The sequence below is a fragment of the Rhinolophus sinicus genome, linkage group LG04 (genome assembly GCF_036562045.2).
Source record: "Rhinolophus sinicus isolate RSC01 linkage group LG04, ASM3656204v1, whole genome shotgun sequence".
Lineage (NCBI taxonomy): Eukaryota > Metazoa > Chordata > Mammalia > Chiroptera > Rhinolophidae > Rhinolophus > Rhinolophus sinicus.
This window is the reverse complement of record NC_133754.1, coordinates 187,746,965-187,766,581: the sequence shown is the minus strand read 5'-3', so window position 1 is coordinate 187,766,581 and position 19,617 is coordinate 187,746,965. Positions and strand designations below refer to the sequence as shown.

Here is a 19,617-nt window from a genome sequence, read left to right as displayed (position 1 = left end):
AGGCAAAAAAGGAAACCAGATGGGTTACAAAGTTCTCCTGTCTGAAAGGAGGCACACCAATTCTTTGGGATAAACTACCAGGGTTCCTGGTTCTCACCCTGGCAATGGACAATGGCCCTTCTAGGAGGAACACTGCAACCAACGAACAACATCTGACTCAAGTCAACTAGCACTGAGTGCAACTAGGGGCACAGCTGGTTGGTGTGCAGTTGCCACACACTGTGCATGGCTCCTGTGGCCCGGTCCTCTCCCTGCCTCAGCCCGAGGCCTGCCCCCCTATGCACAGCACCCCGCCCCCCACTCCCATGGGCCACAGTCCCACCCACCTCTCTGTGCAGTCGGGCGTGTTGTTCTCACAGTGGATCCCGCTAAAGCCTGTGGGGCAGGTGCACGTGTAGCTGGCCACACAGTCGGTGCAGTTGGCGCCATTACGACAGGGGCTGCTGGCACACTCGTTGATGTCCTCTTCGCAGAAGGCTCCCTGGAAGCCAGGGAGGCAGTCGCAGAAGGCCATGTTGATGCCGTCTGTGCAGGAGCCACCGTTGTGACATGGGTCTGGGAGGGGACAGGAGGGCAGGCCTGAGGGGCAGGCGGGGGTGGGGGGGAGCTTTTCATGGTCGTGACAAGGACCTGTAAGAGCCATGCTGGACCGGGACTGGTGCCGTACTGTGGGAGGAGCCACTAGAATCGGGCTGGGAGATGCCAGGATGGGCTTGAAGCTGGGCAGTCTGGCTCCAGACCCTTCTGGAACCATCCGGAAGCACCTCGCTCGGTCCACGCAAGGCCTGCAGTGATGTGCCGTAAGCAGGCACCACCTCCCCAGCACTTCCTCCAGCATCTACCCTGGGCTCCACCCTGGCCGTGCCCAGCTGGATTGAGCTGGGCTTGGCCTCTTTGGGTGTGATGGCTAGCACTGTTGGCACCACCTCTACACCCAGGCACTGCCACCTCCATTCTCCCATCTGACCCCAACAAGCTCCCTGCCCTGTGCCCACCAGGGAAACAGGTCTGAGAGCAGCTCAGGTGGACAGGGCTGTCCAGGCCACTCACTTGGCCGGCAGTCGTCGATGTCCGTCTCGCAGTTGCGCCCCGTGTAGCCTGCCTGGCAGTGGCAGCGGTAGCTGCCGTTGGTGTTCTGGCAGGAGGCACTGTTGCGGCACGGGCTCTTCACACACTCGTTGATGTCGACCTCACAGGTCTGCCCTGGGTGGGGATCAGGGAGCTGTCAGCTGAGCCCCTCCAGGCCTCTCCCCCCTACACCCAGGAGTGGGGCCCCCTCAGCCCCAGAAAGAAAGGAATGGCATTCCAACTCGCCATCCCTAAGTTTCGGGTCCAGCCGATTATAGAAATTCGGGGCAGGAAAGGCAAGGTCAATTGCTGCTTCTAGGACGGCTCCTGCAGGTGGCTCTGCAGCCCATTAGCACACCTCCAAAGACAGGAGCTCACTACCTCATCCCCTGGAGCAGCCTGAGCCCCCGGACCTCCCTCCCTGTCCCAGCCCCTCCTGGAACTCAGCCTAAGCCAGGGCTGTAGAGAGCGGGCCGGCCTCACCCTGCCAGCCCGTGGGGCAGACGCAGGAAAAGCTCTCATAGTCCTCAGATGCCTTGCATTCGCCACCGTTTCTGCAGGGGCCGGAGGCACATGGGGCCAGCACCACCTCACAAGTGGCTCCTGAGGGAAGAAGGACAGGAGGTGAGACGCAGGGAGTCCCGGCCCAGAGGGCGGCTTTGACAGAGGCCACTGTGGCCACTGCCTATTGGTCGTTCCACCATGCGAGCATACTGGGCTGGCCCTGAGGAGGGACAAATGGCACGGCACTGGGAGCCCGTGTCAGCTCCTGACTGTGTCAGGACCTGAGCTGAGGGCTGAAGACAAAGCAGACAAATGCCCGGCTCCCCCACAGGCTGCAGCACACAACAGCGTGGCTTCACCCCACCAGCAGTTCCACGCAGCAAAGACTGGCGGCCTCTCCACATCACAGGGGCCTCGGGGCTGCTCCCAGCCTCACACCCTCCACGCCTCGTGGCAGCAAAGGGCGCACCAAGTGCAGTCCTGGGAGCTAATCCCAGGGGCTATGTCACAGGCAGGAAGTGCCCATCACGACACGCCATGGAACAAAGGCTGTGCCAGCAGGGGACGAGCCCTCCACTCTGCCCGGGAGGTGCCAACCTCGGCCCCGAGCTCGTCCTACTTATCAGGGATCATAGGGCAGTCTGAGGACCTGTGGGACAAGGCAGGGAGCTTGGCTAGAGCCATGTGCACACCAGGGCGACGTTTTCTCTGTGAAAGCCCAGAGGAGTTTTCCTGTTTACAGCCTGTGGGGACCGATTCCCGAGGAAGCAAGGAAGAGTTATCTTCCTCCTCGCCCATTATCTCCCTGGCCTGCTGGTGCGATTTTCCAGGGCCTTTCTTTCTTTCGGTTTCCACGGTGACCTGGGCGGCAGGAAATTCGCCAGAGTTTCCGACAATTGTGTGAAGGGAAGCAGGAAGCGGTAGAAAGGAAGCAGGTCAGCAGAGGCCTGCTCCACCCCGCCGGGCCCTCCAGCCTCCGATAGCAACGTGTCAAAAGGGACTCGGGTGCATGTGGGCGTGGAGGCCCCTGGCCGGCCACAGGGGGGTTTCCTCACTGATGCAGGAGAGAAAATCCAGGTCCCTAGTTTTGGTCAAAGAAAACACTGCTCTGGCCACAGGCCACCCGATGTCATGGGAACCACTGGCATGGCCCCTACCACTGCCTGCCCAGCCAGGCAGGGTCCTCTCAGGACCTCCAGAGCCCACTACTGTCCCCAGGGGCAGCACCTTCAGCCCACCCCGAGCAGAGCCTGGTGGCCCTGGTGGTTGTAGACTTTTGATGTTTAACTCTACATGTATCTCTTCTAGGGAAGGGATATTCCTGTGACCCCCTTGGCTGGGACAACAGCAGAGGCCGGGACACCCAAGGAAATGTCTCCTGTCTCTGCTCAGCAAGAAGAGGGCTCTTTGTTCCCCTACACCAAGACGGGCTGCCGTCAAAGGAATCTCTCGGGCCTGGCCCTAGGGGCAGCGCGGACCTAGGCCATGGAGGCTAACAGCCCAGGCCCAGCTCCTGGCTCTGCTGTCGAGAGTTCCATCTTCTCATCTCCTCCAAAGGCTTGCCAAGTGAAATATTTGGGACACACTTATACTAAAATTTTCTCCTGGGAATCCTGTATTTTTATGCTCATCTGGCAATGATATCTGCAAGGTGAGGCCCAAATTCAGCCAGCCTAGGAAAGCCACTGTGTACCCCATGGCCACCTGTGTACTCAGCCACCGCATTCCTCCGGCTGTCTAGAATAGGGTTAGGCCCCGCCCCACCCTCATAAGCCTATCCTCACCTTGTAGGCCCCGCCCCCACCCGGTAGGGCCCACCCACCAGATAGGCCCCGCCCTAGCCTCACAGGCCCACCCTCACCGGTGTAGGGCAGCAGGCAGTTGCACTTGTAACCGGCCACATCATCGATGCACGTGCCCTGGTTCAGACACGGGTTGGAAGCGCACTCATTAATGTTGGTCTGGCAGTTGGGGCCTATAGAGAGAAGGACAGCAGTCAGGGTATCCGTCACCTGGGTGCCAAGGCTGGGTCCCACTGCAGGCCCGTCCTCATCTGGTGGGAGGAAGAGCCTGTGCTGAGTGAGGGAAGGACCAGCATCAGCCAGGCTGCAGCACCGGCAGCAGGCTCCTCACAGGGAGGGTCTGAGACGACCGTGTCGCGGGTGGTCGTGCTGGCTGGTTGGTGCTCTGCACTGCCCCCTCCCACCCCCGAGGGGGCGCTGTGCTCCAGGAGCCCGCCGCTCACCACTGAAGCCTTCCCGGCAGGTGCACACGTAGCCGCTGGTCATGTCCCTGCAGGTGCCGCCGTTGATGCAGGGGTTCGACTCACACTCGTTGTTGTTAACGTCGCAGTTGGCCCCACTCCACCCAGGGTCACAGTCACACTTATACCTGCAGGGGGAACCACACCACGACTCAGGGGGGGCCAGGATGTGTGGGCCTGGGCTGTGGGCACTTCCGGCTCTGCCACTCTCCTCGTCTGGTGACAGGGAGGCGCCAGTGCCCTGACCCTTACAGTCCTTGGAAGTGGGGCAATGGCACCCAGCCTGCCCATGACAGCGGCAAGGCTTTGGCTTCCACTAGATGTGGGGCAGCACCCAGCGCAGGGCAGTAACCAGAAAGCGTGCCCCACTCACTGGCTATGTGGCCTTGAAGAGAGTGCTTACCCTCTCTGTGCAAAGCAAGGCCATGGGGGCCCTGCCCATGTCGATGCCCCATCTAGACAGCAGTGCCAGGCACATAATGGGTGTCAGACATGAAAGCTAAGCTTTCGATTCTTCTCTGTATCCCAACACTTCTGAGAGCAAATGGGGGGTGGGTTTCCCCACAGCAACTAATTCTCCAGCTGTCGGGACACCAGCTGGGTGTCCTACAGCTCATTTCTGATGCTACCTGCAGCCAGCATACAACCCACAGGTTAAGGGCTCGGTCGCATACGACTGCCCCACGTCAGACGCCAATCACCAGGCCCAGGGTGTCCCCTGCACTTTTAACCAACCAGCCATATTGTGTTCCCGCCATCCCCTCCTTGAATCCAATAATTTGCTAGAGTGGCTCACAGAACTCAGGTTAAGAGTTTACTTCCTTGATTAGTGGTTTATCATAAAAACTTAAACTCAGGAACAGCCAGATGCAAGAGATGCACAGGACGAGGGATGGACCGTTTACACCCTCTCCAGGCGGCCACTCTCTGGCACCATGACGTGGTCCCCAATTGGGAAGCCTTCTGAACCCCTTCAGGGAGCAGTCACAGAGGCCTGGCTGCACAGGCCTGACTGGTTCAACCACTGGCTTTGGGGAACCCAACCTCCAGCCCCTCCCCCACCCTCTAATCACAGGGTAGTTTCCTGGCACGCAGCCCCCATCCTTAGGTTACCTTAGCCACCTCATTAGCATAAGCTTAGGTGTGGTTGAAGGGGGCTTGTTATGAACAACTAAAGATGATCCACCCACTTTTATAGACCTGAGAAGCTGCTTCAGGATCCAGGAAAGCAACGGCCAACAACACATTCATTTCTGATTAACTCACAATGAACAATCACAGAAACACTGGCAGCTGCTGCTGCACCATCCCGTTTCTGGGATCACTCAAGCCTCCTGAGCCAACACTGCCCATGACCAAGGCATGGGCGAGGGCTCGGGGCAGACAGCACACCTGTCCTGGGGGAGGCTGCCCACCCACTCACCTGGCCCAGGGCCCACTTCCGGCCTGTCTGGAGCTTTGTGCAGGCACCTACCCAGCCTGCTCCCACCAGCCACCCCACCGGCCGCCTTCCGGGGGCAGGGCTAGGGTGACCAGGGAATGGAGGGGAGGGGTGGGTGTGCCCGAGCCTCATACCCATTGAGGCTGTCCCGGCAGGCCCCGTGAATGCAGGGGTTGCTGTCGCACTCGTTGACCTCTGACAGGCACGTGGGGCCATGGTAGCCCTCGGGGCAGCGGCAGGTGAAGCTGTTGATGCCATCCTGGCAGGTGCCCCCGTTGTGGCAGGGGTTGCCAGCACACTCGTCGATGTTGATATTGCACATGCTTCCTGTGGGCAGGTGGGGAGGGAGAGGTAGAGGGTTTAGCTCCCACACCTATGACCCCCCAGAAAAGGATGAGGGGTCTCGATGAGCAGGTTCTGGCCTCTCTGAGCCTCAGTTTGCCCGTTAAACTGGGATGATAACCAACCCCTCAACCCATGTCCTTCTGTGGTGTAAACCAGGCGAGAAGGCACTTCACACAACAGTGTCCAGTGTGTGAGCGCAGCACGAGCCAGCCTGGCCCAGCACTCTGTGCTGGGCACTCATGCAAGGCACCCTCCCAACAGCCTCGGGGGCACAGCCTGCATTGTCCCGAAGGACAGGCACCGGAGGCTCAGAGGCCAGGACTTGCTCAAGGGCTCAGCGTGTTCCCCGAGCCTGGCTCTGCTCTCGGCTTGCTGGGCCAGCTCGAAGCTGGGACCAGCGGCTCGAGGACACCCGTGTCCTCCCATAGTCTCTGCTGCGGTCAGCCGCGGCCAGCTGGTGGCCATGGGGTACACAGTGGCTTTCCTAGGCTGGCTGAATTTGGGCCTCACCCTGCAGATATCATTGCCAGATAGACCTAGGCAGTGGCCTGCACCATCCCACCCTTGGGCTTACCCGGACCTGGCCCATCCAGGACCCTGGGGCCATCACTGACCTTGACCTCTGAGCACAGCCTTAGTCCCTGTGGTTAGGTGGTGGCGGGGGCGGGGGGACAGAGCCCCGCCAGACAGCAATCTCTGGGGTTGCTCACCTGTGTAGCCCGGTTCACATGCACACTCGTAGCCGTCAATCTTGTCCAGACACGTGCCCGAGTCGCAGGGGTTGCTGGCACAGTCATCCAGGTTGATTTCACAGTTGGGTCCTGGGGAGTACGGGCATGTGGTGGTCAGCTCCTGAGCACCCCAATCCCCGAACCCCCCTCCACTCAGCCGGGCCGGGCACCTGTGGTCCCCTTGAGGCAGAGACAGAGGTAGGCGTTGTCACGGTCCTGGCAGGTGCCCCCATGGCGGCAGGGCTGGCTATGGCACTCATTGATGTTGGTCTCGCAATGGTGGCCCGTGTAGCCCGGCTGGCACAGGCAGGTGAAGGTAGCGACGCCGTCCTTGCAGGACCCATAGTGGCAGGGGTCGGGGTCGCACTCGTCAATGTCCACCTCGCAGTGGGGCCCCGTGTAGCCTGCAGGGCAGGGGCGGGGGCTCAAGGCAGCTGCTCCCTGCCCACAAGGCCGTCCCCTGCCCCAGGACTCCACCACCGGACCCAGGTCACTTGCTCCCACCTGGGAGGACTGAGGGTTTCTCTTTTATTGAGACACCCTCCACTGCTGGGGTCAGAGCTGAGCCGTGCTCTTGGCCCCTGGACAAAGGGGCCCCACACTGTCACCTCGCTGGCCCAGGCTGCTGACTGCCCGCTCTGCTGGACCCTGTACACCTGCTTTTCCTCCCTCTGTTTGGCTCACCTTCTGTGCACATGCAGGTGTAGGTGTTGGGCCCGTCCAGGCACTTGGCGCCATTCTTGCAGGGCGTGCTCGCACACTCGTCCACATCATACTGGCACAGGCTCCCAGTGAAGCCTGCAGTCCAGGAGAGGGGCGGCTGTCAGATGAGGCGGGCACCACGGCCCTGCAGCCAAGCCCCGGAAGAACCGGAGCAGGGGACGCCGGACATGAGCTCCTGAGCGCGCTTTGGCCAGGGCTCATCCAACGACCCCCTCCTCCAAGATTTCTCTTCTCCCCACCCTTTTGGCTACCAAGCTTCAGGTCAAACCCTTCCCAGTGCCTTCATAGAAGGGCCTGTCCCCAGACTGCCTGCGGTTGCTATGGTTACAGCCCAGTCACATAGAGAATGGGGTTCCTTGCTCTGAGTCTGGGAGGTGTCTGGGATGGCTGACTTACATCTCAGGAGACCCAAGGCTCTGACCCGCAACGCTTCCCTGGGACAGACTCCCTCCTTCAGTGGCGGTGGTGGAGGGGGGGCCTCAAGCCCTCCCAGCCATCATGTCCACTGCAGGCTGGCTCTCCCCAGCCATGACCTCTCAGAGAGCCAGTCTGGTGTCTCTTCCCCGCCCAAGCCCCTCAGGAGTTCGGGGAGCTCGCAGCTGCTCCCAGGGCACCCTTCCCTCCAGGGAAACCCCAGCAGCCAGGAGGACAATCTCTGGGCCCTGGATTCCCCCAACCCCTGAGCAAGCACACCCAGCAAGGTGAGGGGCCAGTACCCCTGCCCAGCCTGGCCTTGCACATTGGGAGAAGCCTGAAAACACCACTTCCACTCCAGAGGTGCAGGGCTCACCCTGCAGCCCGGGCCCCCAGTAGGAAGGACAGGAGGGGCTCCTGCAGGATGAGGCCTGGGCCTGGGCGGAGACCACCCAGAGCGCGGCATCAGGGCTCCTGGCCCACCTCTGCCAGAGGGAGCGTGTGGGGGACAGCCCAGGGGGACCAGGGGGACATCCCGGGGGGCCAGGCCTCACCTGTGGGACACTCGCACAGGAACTCATTGATTTTGTCCAGGCAGCGGCCATTCTGGAGGCAGGGGCTACTGGCACACTCGTCCTTGTTCACCTCGCAGTGCACGCCCTCATAGCCTGGGGGTGGAGCGGACGGAGTGTCAGCGCCATGCATGGTCTTGGCGGCCTCACCACAGCCCCGCTGGGCTGGCTCTGGGCACAGAAAGCGATGCCCAGCCCCAGCCACCGACAGCATACTGCCGGCACCCTCTACACCTTATTCCTGCAGCCCACCCACCCACTCTGGCCCGCTCTCTGCCCTCCAGGCCTGGCCCCTCTCGGTTTCCCCAGATGCTGGCGGAGGCTGTGGCCTGATGGGCGTGGAGGCTGGGGGTGCTCCCAGGGGCCGTCTGGCCCGACTCGGTTCCCCGTCAGGCAGGCCCCACGCACCGGGCATGCAGATGCACTGGAACTCCCCGATCTGGTCCAGGCAGGTGGCGTCGTTTTGACACGGGTTTGAGACACATTCGTTGACGTCGATCTCACAGCGAGGCCCGGTGTAGCCCTGCAGACACTGGCACTCGAAGGAGCCCAGTGTGTTGATGCACTTGCCTTTGTGCTCACAGGGGTTGGCACCTGGGGGCACAACACGGTGAGGGCTGCTCCCAGCACCCTGGTGTCTGGAACACACGGCCTGCCCGCCTGCCCACCAGACTGGGGACCCTCTGAGGGCAGAGTCCACCGTCACCACATCCCTGTCCCCGGCTGGTCCCCCGCCCGTTTCGTACCCAGCGCGCACTCGTCCACGTCCTGGATGCAGGCTGGCCCTGTGTACCCAGAGGGACAGGTGCAAATGGCCTTGCCGTTGACAGGGTTGGTATCACAGTTGGAGCCCTCATTGCAGGGGTTGCTGATGCAAGCGTCATTGAGGTGGCACAGCAGACCTGGGCAGGGCTTCGTGGTCAGCAAGGCATGGCCCCTTCCCGGCCTGGGAATGGCCAGCTGCCCACAGCTGGCTCCACCCCCACCCAAACTCCTCAGGGAGGGGCCTCCTACCGCGACGCTATCGAGAGAGCCTGTGGATGGGCCAGCAGGCCTGACCGCGGACACCCCTGCCCTTCTTCACTCCACAAAAACCCCTCCCGGGTTATCCTTGGGGGCCCTGAAAAGCCAATCTGTGATCCGAGCCAGGTCATGCAGGCCAGGCCTGGCACAAGAGAGTCCACTAAGGCAGGCGTCACCCTCGGTCCCACCTGGCCCTGGGGCCCCCGTCAAGGGCGGCAAAAAGCGCCAGAACCTGCCCCCTCACCTGTGCGGCCATGGGGACACTCGCAGTAGAAAGAGGCCACGCGGTCATGGCAGGTGGCCCCGTGGAAGCAGGCGGCACTGGCACAGTCGTCGATGTTCTCGCTGCAGTCCTCACCGGTCCAGCCATTGACGCACACGCAGTTGTAGCCGCCGTGGGAGTTGTGGCAAGTCCCACCGTTCTGGCAGGCGTTGGGCATCAGCTGGCACTCGTCCATGTCCTTGGTGCAATATTGGCCTGCGGTGGCATCAGGCCCGTTAGGCCGGGCAGCTGCCTCTAGACCCCTCCACTGCAGGCTGACACTCTCACCCCACCAGATGCCGGGTCCACCACCTCCAGGAAGCCTTCCTGGGAGCACTCGTCCACCCATCGCCAGGAAGAATTGCTTCTTCCCCTGCACCCATGGTACCAGAGGGGGCTTTTTCGTCTCCCTGCTCTAAGTATGCACATAGGTGCGGTGGGCTCCATGCTTATCTATCACCCCTGTCAGACAGCAAGCCCCCCAAGGCCAGGGCCTGTGTCAGACTGTGTCCTGCCCAGCAAGCTCGGCTCAAACCTGGGGACTCGATTCTGGCACAGGGCTCGATTCTGGCCCATACAGACCAGCCGATGCCACATGTGTGCTAACCGCTGGGGTGGGGCTCTCCATCGCCCGGGTCACACCTGGACCGGGCTCCGGGCCCCTGACCACCACCCCCGCTGCTTCCCCATGTACGTGCCTGTCCACTCCGGCGGGCAGCGGCAGTTGTAGGTGTTCACCCCGTCCACACAGGTGCCCCCGTTCTGGCACCTGTTTCCCGGACAGTCGTCAACATTCTCTTCACAGTTCTGGCCAGTAAACCCTGCAGCAGGAGGAGCCAGGGCCCAGTCAGCCGTCCTGCAGGGTCAAGCAGCACGAGCCGAGGCCCTCATCCTGCGATGCCCACTGCCTTGGGGGCCTTTCAGTCCGTGCCCAGCACGCCCCACTCCTGTGACCAGGCACCCCACTCCAGAGCCCACAGGCGGCATGCTCCTCTCAGAGGAATCATTTTGCAAAGGGCGCTAGACAGATGGGGACTCATGCACACAGGTCCCGAGGGTCTGTCACAGAAACCCCTCTGTGGCACAGAGTTCTCATAACTGGGCACTGCCTGTGGGCCAGGCACTGTGCTGGGGGTGCTCGGCCATGGGTGCCCCATCGAACAGGAGCTGCATGGGGGCTGGGGAGCTGCCAAGCTGGGAACTGGTGGAGACAGGAGCAGGTGGGCAGTCCCAGGGATGAATGTGCAGGGGCCACCCCCGCCCCAGCCTGGGGCCGACCTGCTGTGTGTCAGCTATTAATCCACTCAGCTCCCAGTGGGTCAATGATCAACCCAGAAAGGTGTGTCTGGCAATGGCCAGACCTGCAGCCAGTTGCTAATTAACATCCCTCCCAGGTGCCTTTGAACCCCCTGTCCTTGGAGACCGAGCCCCCCACCCCAGGTGCCCTGGAACAAAAGCAGGAGGCCAGGAAAATCCAAAACGCATATCAGAGTGGTCTGGGGAGTACCCCAAAATCAGAGCGCAGAGACCATGCTCCTCTGGTTCCTACTTATGCTGTAGGAGGCTCACCCTCTCCAGGAGGTGCTCAGCCCACCCCACCCCCAGGCAGGGCCAGCACACACCAGCTCCAAGCATGGAGAGTCCGCTGGTGGGGGCCCTACGCACCCATCCCACCTCCCCCAGTCCTCACCAAGGCTCCACGACCCATGGGGGAGTCCCAGGCTCAAGGTCACACAGCCACCAAGAAAGCATTGGAACTTAGAGTCTGGGGGCAGGCCTGACCAGAGGGCTTAGCCCTCAGCTCTCCAGAGACTGCCGAGCAGCCAGCAGCTCTCGGCAGACAGGTGGCGAGGGGAGTACCCAGTGACATGCAGGAAATGCACGTGCCTGGCGTCTGTCAGCACACAGAGGCATGGCTGCGGTGACAGGGCCCCCGAGCCCAGAGGCAAGAAGAGCACTTCCTCTTTGCAGGAGCGGGACAGGGCTCGCCAGGGATGCATGGGGACTGAGGTAATCCTCGGTCAGCCCCAGGCCAGCCGGGCCCTGTGCCCCACCAGTACCCACACCCCACCAATTCCCCTTTCTCGCCCCTTCCCCACCAGACTTAAGAGGTTTCCAACCTCGTCATTATTATTTTTAGATCATCAGCAACAAAATTTACTCAAACAAAAACTATTGAGGGAAGACCAATATGAACGACAAGACAATGGAGCTGCTGGAGGGACAGTGGGCGGGACAGGGGGGCTGCGCCTGCCGTCACCCCCACCCCACTCACGGGTGATAAGCGGGGACAGGAGGAAGGGAAGGGCCAACGCTGGGGGAAATGACGGTGCCAGCCTCGGCCAGGCCCCACCCGGGAAACGGGGGAAGCCCCAACTTGAACAGGTGCGGGTACTCCCTGCAGCCAGTGGTGAGAGGGAGTTTTGCAACTTGCAAGTGAGTTCCAGAGAACTCAAGACGAGGGGGACTCACGAGCGGCTGGAAGCAGGCTAGTGCCTGCCACCCCAGGAGGCTCGGGGCAGGGACACAGTCCCAGGGGCTGCCTCAGGAGGGAATGCCCAAGGAGGCTCCTCAGCCAGACTCGCCCAGGCCACTCCTCACTGAGGAGCCCCTCCTGGGGGCTGCAAGGGCCCTGGGTCCCTGGCACAGTGGAGGAGCATTGGGGGTCATGGACCCAGCTGTCCAGTCACAAAAGACCCCACCTCGAAGTGGGCGGGTGGGGGTTGGGGGTGGCTCCTGGTGCTACACAGGCCTAAAACTATTCCTTAGTCCAGACCCACCATCCCCCCATGTGATACCCAGGGTCCTGCCCACGTGATATACACCCCGTCCTGCCCACCCGGGCACCCTACTTGCCCCCCCAGGCACCCCGCGCTCCTCCACACTGGGCAGCTCATCCCCACACTCCTGGCCCTTCCTCGGGGCCGGCCATCGGCAGTACCTGGCAGGCAGGCGCATTCGTGGGTGGTGTCCCCCGTGGGGCGGCAGGTGCCCCCGTTCTGGCAGGGGGAGGGGCTGCAGGGCATGTAGGGTAGCTCGCAGAGGCGGCCAGTGTGGGTGGCCCGACACACACAGCGGTAGGAGCCGACCTCATTGACGCAGGTGCCGCCGTTCTGGCAGGGCCCAGGGTTCTGGCTACATTCATTCACGTCCTGCCTGCAGGTGGGGCCGTGGAAGCTGGGTGGGCAGCCACAGATGTACGAGGCCTCGAAGGGCAGACACTGGCCACCATTGGCACAGGGATTGGAAGCGCATGGATCAGCCTGCTGGCACATCTTCCCTGGTGGGTGAGCGGGATGAAAGGGTCATGCCGGCTGCCCTGGGCCCTGCAGCCGGGGCCTCCCGCCAAGCACCAGGGAGGTGACAGCCTGGAATGGACCCATCATCTCTTTAATCCTCAGGACCCCACCACAGGACACAGCCATCTTTCTGCAGGCAAGGGACTGCAGTTCTGAGAGGCTGAGTAACCAGCCCTCCCAGGACACACACCGGCGTGCAAAGGTGGCCCCAGATCTGACCCAGCCTGTCTGCCCTCGGAACCCACACTCTCAAAAACTGCACTGCAGCACCCCAGCTCCTGACAGAGGGCCCCTGCACTCCTAGACAGAAGGTGGGGTGTCCCTTTTCCCAGAGGCAGGGAGGCGTGGGGGCCCTGGAGCAGGGCAGCCGAAACCAGACAACTCCAGAGCTGGAAGGGACATGGGGGCTCTAGGGTGGACACTCGGAGCTATTTCTGGACCACAGACCCCTACGGCCTAAGGATAGCCCAGGACCCTCTCCCAGCCACAGACAGGGGCCGGGCATCTGCCACACATCACGTTCCGTGGGCAGCGGGGGGACGTCCTGGCTGAGGGTCCCTTACCTGACCAGCCCGGGGGACAGCGGCACTTGTACTCCGTGAGTGTCAGCAGGTCGCAGGTGCCACCGTTGCGGCAGGGGTTGGCGAGGCAGGCGTTGTCTCGGGGTGTCAGGCAGAGGGGCCCGGAGAAGCCTAGGCGGCAGCTGCAGGTGTAGTCCACAGCACCACTACGGTCCACCACGTGGCACGTCCCGCCGTTCTTGCAGGGGGCGCTGAGGCAGGGGCTGTGCGCCTGGCATCGCTGGCCCACGAAGGCCCCGCTGCAGCTGTGGCAGACAGCAGAGCGGTCAGTTCCACAGGCTCCCCCAACCAACTGCCCCTGCCACTCAGCACTGCGTCTGTCAGGGCCACGGCTGCCCCTTGGGGAGCACCAGAGGCTGCTGGCCCCACCCAGGCAGTGGGCACAGGGGGGCGGGCCCTGAAACCAGGCAGCGACCGACTGCTTGGTGTCCTGGGGGCTCCTCAAGGGGTGGTGGATGTGTTCTGGGACCAGACGGGAGATGATTACACAACATCGTAAATATGCCAAGTGCCACTGAACGGTACACCTTAAAGAGGTTAATTTTATGGTAAGTGAATTTCACTTCCATTTAAAAAAGAATAGTCATGTTCATTGGGGAACGGGCTACAGACCCAGATGTTTGGCAGAACCCAACTTTGATTTCAAAACGCACCCATGTGACCAGGTGTGCACCTCGGCAAGCAAGCCACAGAAAGGGGCCACACAGACCAGTCACAGCCACTCTCCAGGGGAGGGAAGGGGTGCACTGTAAAATCTTTTGTTTGGGGGGCTTTTACTTCTCTAGCTTATCTACAGTGAACATGCCTCGCCTGGGTAATAAAAAAGTTAACTCTTTCTTCTTTCAGTATCAACATGACGGCAGGTGTGGAAGGACCACAGACACCAGATCGACTGGCTTACCATTTGCTTTGGGACATAGAATTCTTTCAAGGATCTTCCCTGATGGGGATCTCGCTGGGACGCAGGCCAACACCCCATCCCACCCGCACTTAGCACCAAGTCACGGCTTGTCCCTTCACAGGAGAAGTCCGGCAACATCAGCTGCATCAGAACCACACGCATTACAGCTGGGGATGAGGTGCCAGGAGTGTCCTCCAAGAGCTCTGACCGGCCGGGCAGGCAGAGGACCACTGCATTTGCAGGTCTGTGCTCCCGCACAGTGGCCTATGAGCCAGGAGGGGGCTCCTGACTCCCCACCCACCAGGACCCCCCTTGGCCACCTGTTGGTCCAGTTTCTAGAGATTGGGCCATAAACCACCAACCGAAGTCACCTGTGATCTTGCTCTTGCGGGAAAGCTCAGCACAGGCTCTGGGACCAGCCAGGCATCACTCTTCCCAGGGGCAAAGGCTCTGAAGCAGAACGTGTCCCCGCCCTGGCCCTAGCCCCCACCCCCCTCCACCTCCCACAGTGGCCTGGGAAGGCAGCCCCCAGGCTGTACCCACAGCCCTGGGCACTGGTGGGCAGGGCCTTCTCCCACTTGGGGGGGGGGGGTGGCGGGAGCCTCAGGTGCCCTGGATGAAGAAGAGGGTCTCCTGGGCACTGTACTATCTGTCTTTCATACCCCACCCAGGAGGGCTGCCCCTGGTGCCAGCATCTGAAGCTATGGCCACCTAAATGCCAGCCTGCTGGTCCTCACTGCCTCCCCTTCTGCCCACAGCATGGGTGGGCAGGGCGGCCCCAGAAGGGCAACTGGTGGTTTGGGGAACTGGGATATGCATGTTTCTTAGCAACTGGGCTGCCCCCTACCCTGCGGCCCAGGAGACATCTGTGTCCCTGAAGGCTTTTGTGGCTGCAGCTTGGGCAGGGCAGGGCAGACGCAAAATGGCCACTCCGGCCCACCATCTGTTGCCAGAAACCAAAAGTCCAAAACCAACTGGCTTAAAGAAAACAAGCAGCCCCCTCTAGGAGGGCCCAAGGAGGCAACTCAGGCCTGAACCAAGGCATCTGCCCCTACCACTCAGGGGGAGGGACGGCTTGCTCCTGGTGACAGGCAGACCCCAGGAACACATCCCCTGTGCTGGGGCTCCCGCAAGGCCACACTCCCGGGGAAGGCAGCAGCCCTCCCCACCCCCCCACCCCCGTGTGGATCCAGTTACAGGCCGCCTGGTCCTGGCCTGAGCTCACTGGGACTGGAGCACTGGGCGGGGGTGGGGGAGCAGCGGCAGCACCTCCCCCAACCTATCAATGCCCCCCATTGTCAGGCAGGAGCTGGCTCCCGCTCCCACTTGGAGAAAGGCTTTCTTCTTTCCCAGCCACTGACGGAGCTGCAGGCAGTGGGTGCCGCACAGAGGGCGCTTGCTTGGTCATCAAAGTGGGGTGGGAGCCTGCCTGGTCCCCGCCTCCCTCTGGCCCTCTGTGCCCCCACCCACCGGCTCCAAGGAGAGGAAGACCCACCCAACAAGGCTGCCCAGTGCCCTACTTTGCGTGGGTGGGGCCTCGTCACTGGTCCCAGGGGATACCCAGGGCCCCCTGCTACCACAGCAAACCCCCGCTCAGCACCCTGTGTCGGGACACTGGGTGTCCCCAAATGGACCAGATGTGCACCCCGAACCCTCCAGCCATGGGGCAATGTCCTCGTGAACAGCCCCCCTGCTCTCCTGACACCCGGTCCTGAATGGGGACCCCAACATGGAGGACTGTGGAAGACTCCACCTGGACGGTAGCACACCGCCAGCCAGGCCACTTTATGCTGGGCTAGCCAGAGGGAAAGTACGCCCAATAAACCCGGCGTCAGCAGCATAGACAAAGGGTGGCCGGGAAGCAGGTGCGCCTGTGGCAGGGGACGCAGGCAGCAGCTGCTCCCAGCCAGGCGTTGGGGGGGAGGGGACAACCCTGGCGGGTGGGGCGGCAGCCAGGGAAGCTCCTCCTTGGGGTAACAGCAGCTGAGAGGGCCCATTGTCTCCCCACTCCTGCCCAGGCCTGGTGGATACTGCCGTGAAGGCATGCTGCCCATCCCGGCGGCTCGTGGGCTGGGCCTGGGCCTGGGCCCGGCCGCTGTCTACCACCAACACCCCAGCTACAGGACAGGCAGAGCCACAGGGAGGTGGGACAGCGGAGGCAGGTGCTCTGCGGGGGAGTGCCGGTGCAAGGTGCAACCAAGGCCTGCCCGGAGGGAGGGCTCCCCAAGCCAGGTGTGCAGGGTCTGGGCTGGGAGGACGTGGGGAGGGGGGGGGAGTGAAGCAGCTTCAGGCCAGTGCTGAGGACCCCTCCTCCCCGGACCCCCAGGCTCCTGCTCCAGCTCTGGGCAGCCTCCAGCCCATGCCACCTCTCTCCCAGACTGGCCATAACGCTGGGTCTTCCCAGGGACACACAACTGTCGCCTCCTCTGCCCACAGTGACCAGACTTCCCTAAGGTGGGAGGGACTGCAACGCCCCTGCTAGGACACGGCCGGGGCCATAACTGTGGGTGACCAAGCCCCTCATGGCCATTCTGTCCTCGACATCTGTCTGTCCTGGTGGGTCAGCGTAAGTGCCCGGTGGGGACAGGTTCCCCGGGTCTGGCAAGGGAAGTCACACCCAACCAAGCCTGGCCAGGGTCTCAGTGACCCAACCCATGCCTCCTGCGGCCCCCCCACCCCTGCTGCTGGGGCAGCGTGGAGAACCCAGGCCAGGAGGTGCAGACATCCCACAGGCTGGAGAACTGCCCTGTCCACTGCACTGCCAAGCTCAGGGCGCCCTGGGGCCCACGCCAGGGGCGCTTCCTCAGCTCCCTCCTGAAGGTCACCCCAGCCTCTGCTACCCCACTCGCCCTCTCTCCCATCCACACACACCCTGCACCCCAGGCGGCAGCAGGTGAGTGAGGGGTGGGGCTGGGGGCTGCAGGAGCAGGGCTGCCCGGGGGCTGGGCTTCCAGCAGACGCCTGCCTGGCCAGAGGAGCGCCAAATGGCCGCTGTGCCTGTTGTCCCACAGCCTGGCCTGCGCTTTGTTCCCGGCTTCAATATTTCCACTGTGCCCAGCTCCCCCTGCCCCCAACGCACTCCATAGAAATGCGACTCCAGAAAGCATCCGGAGGCAGATGTTGCCTCGACCTTTCACCCGGGACTAATTCTAAATTGTGCTGTTTTCCTTTCTAAGCTAAGCGGCCATCTGCCACCCCCAGGGGACAGATGACAGCTCCCTCCACCCCAAATGGGAAAAGAGAAGAGGGAGTGTGGGGTGGACTTACTAGGTTCTGTCCTCAAGGAGTTTCCGGTCCAGTGGGGCTGAGCCGAGGGGTGGGGGTGGGCCCTGCACCTGGGCGAGTGTGTGTGGGGGGGTGGCACCCTCCTTCCATCCACAGGAGGAACCAGACATACCCCAGAGGAGGTGCTTCCTGGGGGCTCCACCAATGGACTGGTGACACGTAGTTCAAGCAGGGGACCTTTTGGGGTGGGGGAGAGTTCCTCCATCCCAGTCTGCCACCTGCTATCCCACCAAGACAGGCACTGCCTGCCTGGGGTGCAGCGGGGGGTCCAGGGTACTGTGCTCACAGAAGGTCCTCGTGCATATCCGAGTTATCGCCCGGCCACCTGACCATCTGGGCCGAGGGGACTCAATGCTGGATTTGATTCTCGTGAGATTTACCAAGCGCACCAAGTGACGTACATCTGCTCAAGGAAAGTGTGGGGGACACAAGGGCTTTTCTGGCACGAAGGCACCCGCCCTGCCTGGCGCCCAGGACCTGTGGCCCAACTCAGTAAGGGACATCTCTGCACGTCCCTGGCCTCTCGCACGTGGTATCAGGCAGCCTGCATGGGCACGCTGTGGAAGGAGCCCCTGGACGCAGTCAGCCATCCTGCGCGGGCCTTTAGCGTCCTGTCCTTAACCGCTCCACCTGTCCTGAGCAGACGTGCCACAGGTGGAGCAGAAAAGGCAGGATTCCGTCCCACCTGCGCTCTACAGGGCGCCCCTCTCAGTGCCCGTTCCCAGCCCATCTGCCCATCTCCCAGGGCAGCAGAGTGGGTCCTCCTGGGCAATAAAGGGGGGTTATCTCTTCTACACACACCCATCCCCAGGCTGCCTGCCTGCGTGGGGGTCTGGCTCTGCCACAGGAGACACAGAAGGGGTCCCTCCCACTCCGTTCGCTCCTATGCCCCACCTGGCAGGGCTCTGCCTGCAGAGTGCCTGCTGAGCAGCCCCTCCCCACACCAGCAATGCCTCCCCTCACAGGCCTTCTACCCAGAAAGGAGTCTGGGGTCCTTGGGCTCCTGCTCTGTACACTGTAACCAACTCAGGGTCACCGGGGTCCACTACTCATGAGGGGCTGGGGAGCATGGATAGCTCAGTGCAGCCCCCTCCTCCCCAGAGCTTGGTCCTGCAGTACTAAGCAAAGACCCACTAAGGCTCAAGAGCCTCCACCCGAACCACCAATATGGACACAAAACCAGAGGCCACTACCAGGCAGGCAAGCAGGCCACTCGCCCCTGGGCTGTTTAGCCAGGAGGTTCTGAGACCCCTGGCCTGGGAGAACAGAACCACCCCTGACCCCTGATAAAGCGGAAGGCTGAGGCCAGGACAGCACAGGACTGAGGGGTACCAGACCTGAGCCCACAGACTCCTGCCCCAGAGGTAGTAGGTCAGGAAGCCCAAAGGCCCCGGGCCAAGGTTTTTTTTTGGGGGGGGTTCCTGGGACCTCAGCCCCTCCCTGTCAGAGGCCAGTCCAGTACTCCCACATCCCAGCAGGGGTCCCCTGCCTTCTGGGAGGCACCAGCTGCTAATGGGTGATGTGCTCCCGGTAGCATAGGCAGCGGCTTGGGGACCTCTGCTGGCCTTCTCCCCACCATACCCCCCCCCCTTCCCTTCCCATTGGGAAATCTCCAAACAAAGCCTCAGGGAGACAGAGTGACCGCCAGGTTACTGCTCAGGCCACTTGCCCTCACCTCCCAAAGCCCCCAGGACAAACAGCCACAGCAGGGAGAGGCCCAGTTTCCTTTCAAACTTGCAGGAACCTTTGTCCAGAGACCTGTCTGAGGGATGGGCTAGGACCCCCTCCAGGGACTGGGCTGTGCTCCAAAGGACACCTGGAGTCTCCCAGTCTTCTCCCCTTTCTGCTTCCCGTCCCCTTCACCACTTCATTGCAGGCAGCCAGTGGACACGGGGGTCAGGTGGGTGCGGGAGCCGGGGGCTTCAGCGTGGAGCTGCTACCTCCAGCCTTAGCAGCCACGGGTTGCTCAAAGCTGCAGGGGAGGCTGCTCCCGGCTCCCGAGGGGGGGCCAGCCAGGTCTGATGCACAGACCCCCCCACCCCAAACATCAGTCACCCTTCAGACCAGAACGGCAGCGGGGGCATGGTCTGGTGCGGGGGTGTGGAGCATGCCCACGGGCCCTGCAGCCAGTCCTTCCGGCCCAAACAGCTGCTCATAGCATTCTAGGCAATTCTGTCTGGAGTCTCTTTCCCAAGCTGCGTCTTT

At 62.2% G+C, this 19,617-nt stretch overlaps 1 protein-coding gene across 1 annotated transcript in view; it reads right to left on the bottom strand.

Moving 5' to 3' along the window:
• Positions 1-19,617, bottom strand: part of NOTCH1 (notch receptor 1) — a 46,551-nt gene that overhangs the window by 13,828 nt on the left and 13,106 nt on the right. The window contains exons 3-18 of the mRNA XM_074331350.1: positions 13,209-13,471; positions 12,288-12,626; positions 10,045-10,167; positions 9,329-9,562; positions 8,808-8,963; positions 8,470-8,655; positions 8,044-8,157; positions 7,037-7,150; positions 6,523-6,756; positions 6,332-6,442; positions 5,411-5,603; positions 3,818-3,963; positions 3,434-3,547; positions 1,552-1,671; positions 1,051-1,203; positions 327-555 (exon numbers count right to left, since the gene is read on the bottom strand). Coding sequence (XP_074187451.1) covers positions 327-555; positions 1,051-1,203; positions 1,552-1,671; positions 3,434-3,547; positions 3,818-3,963; positions 5,411-5,603; positions 6,332-6,442; positions 6,523-6,756; positions 7,037-7,150; positions 8,044-8,157; positions 8,470-8,655; positions 8,808-8,963; positions 9,329-9,562; positions 10,045-10,167; positions 12,288-12,626; positions 13,209-13,471 — 2,829 coding nt within the window. The remainder of the gene's footprint in view (positions 1-326; positions 556-1,050; positions 1,204-1,551; positions 1,672-3,433; positions 3,548-3,817; positions 3,964-5,410; positions 5,604-6,331; positions 6,443-6,522; positions 6,757-7,036; positions 7,151-8,043; positions 8,158-8,469; positions 8,656-8,807; positions 8,964-9,328; positions 9,563-10,044; positions 10,168-12,287; positions 12,627-13,208; positions 13,472-19,617) is intronic.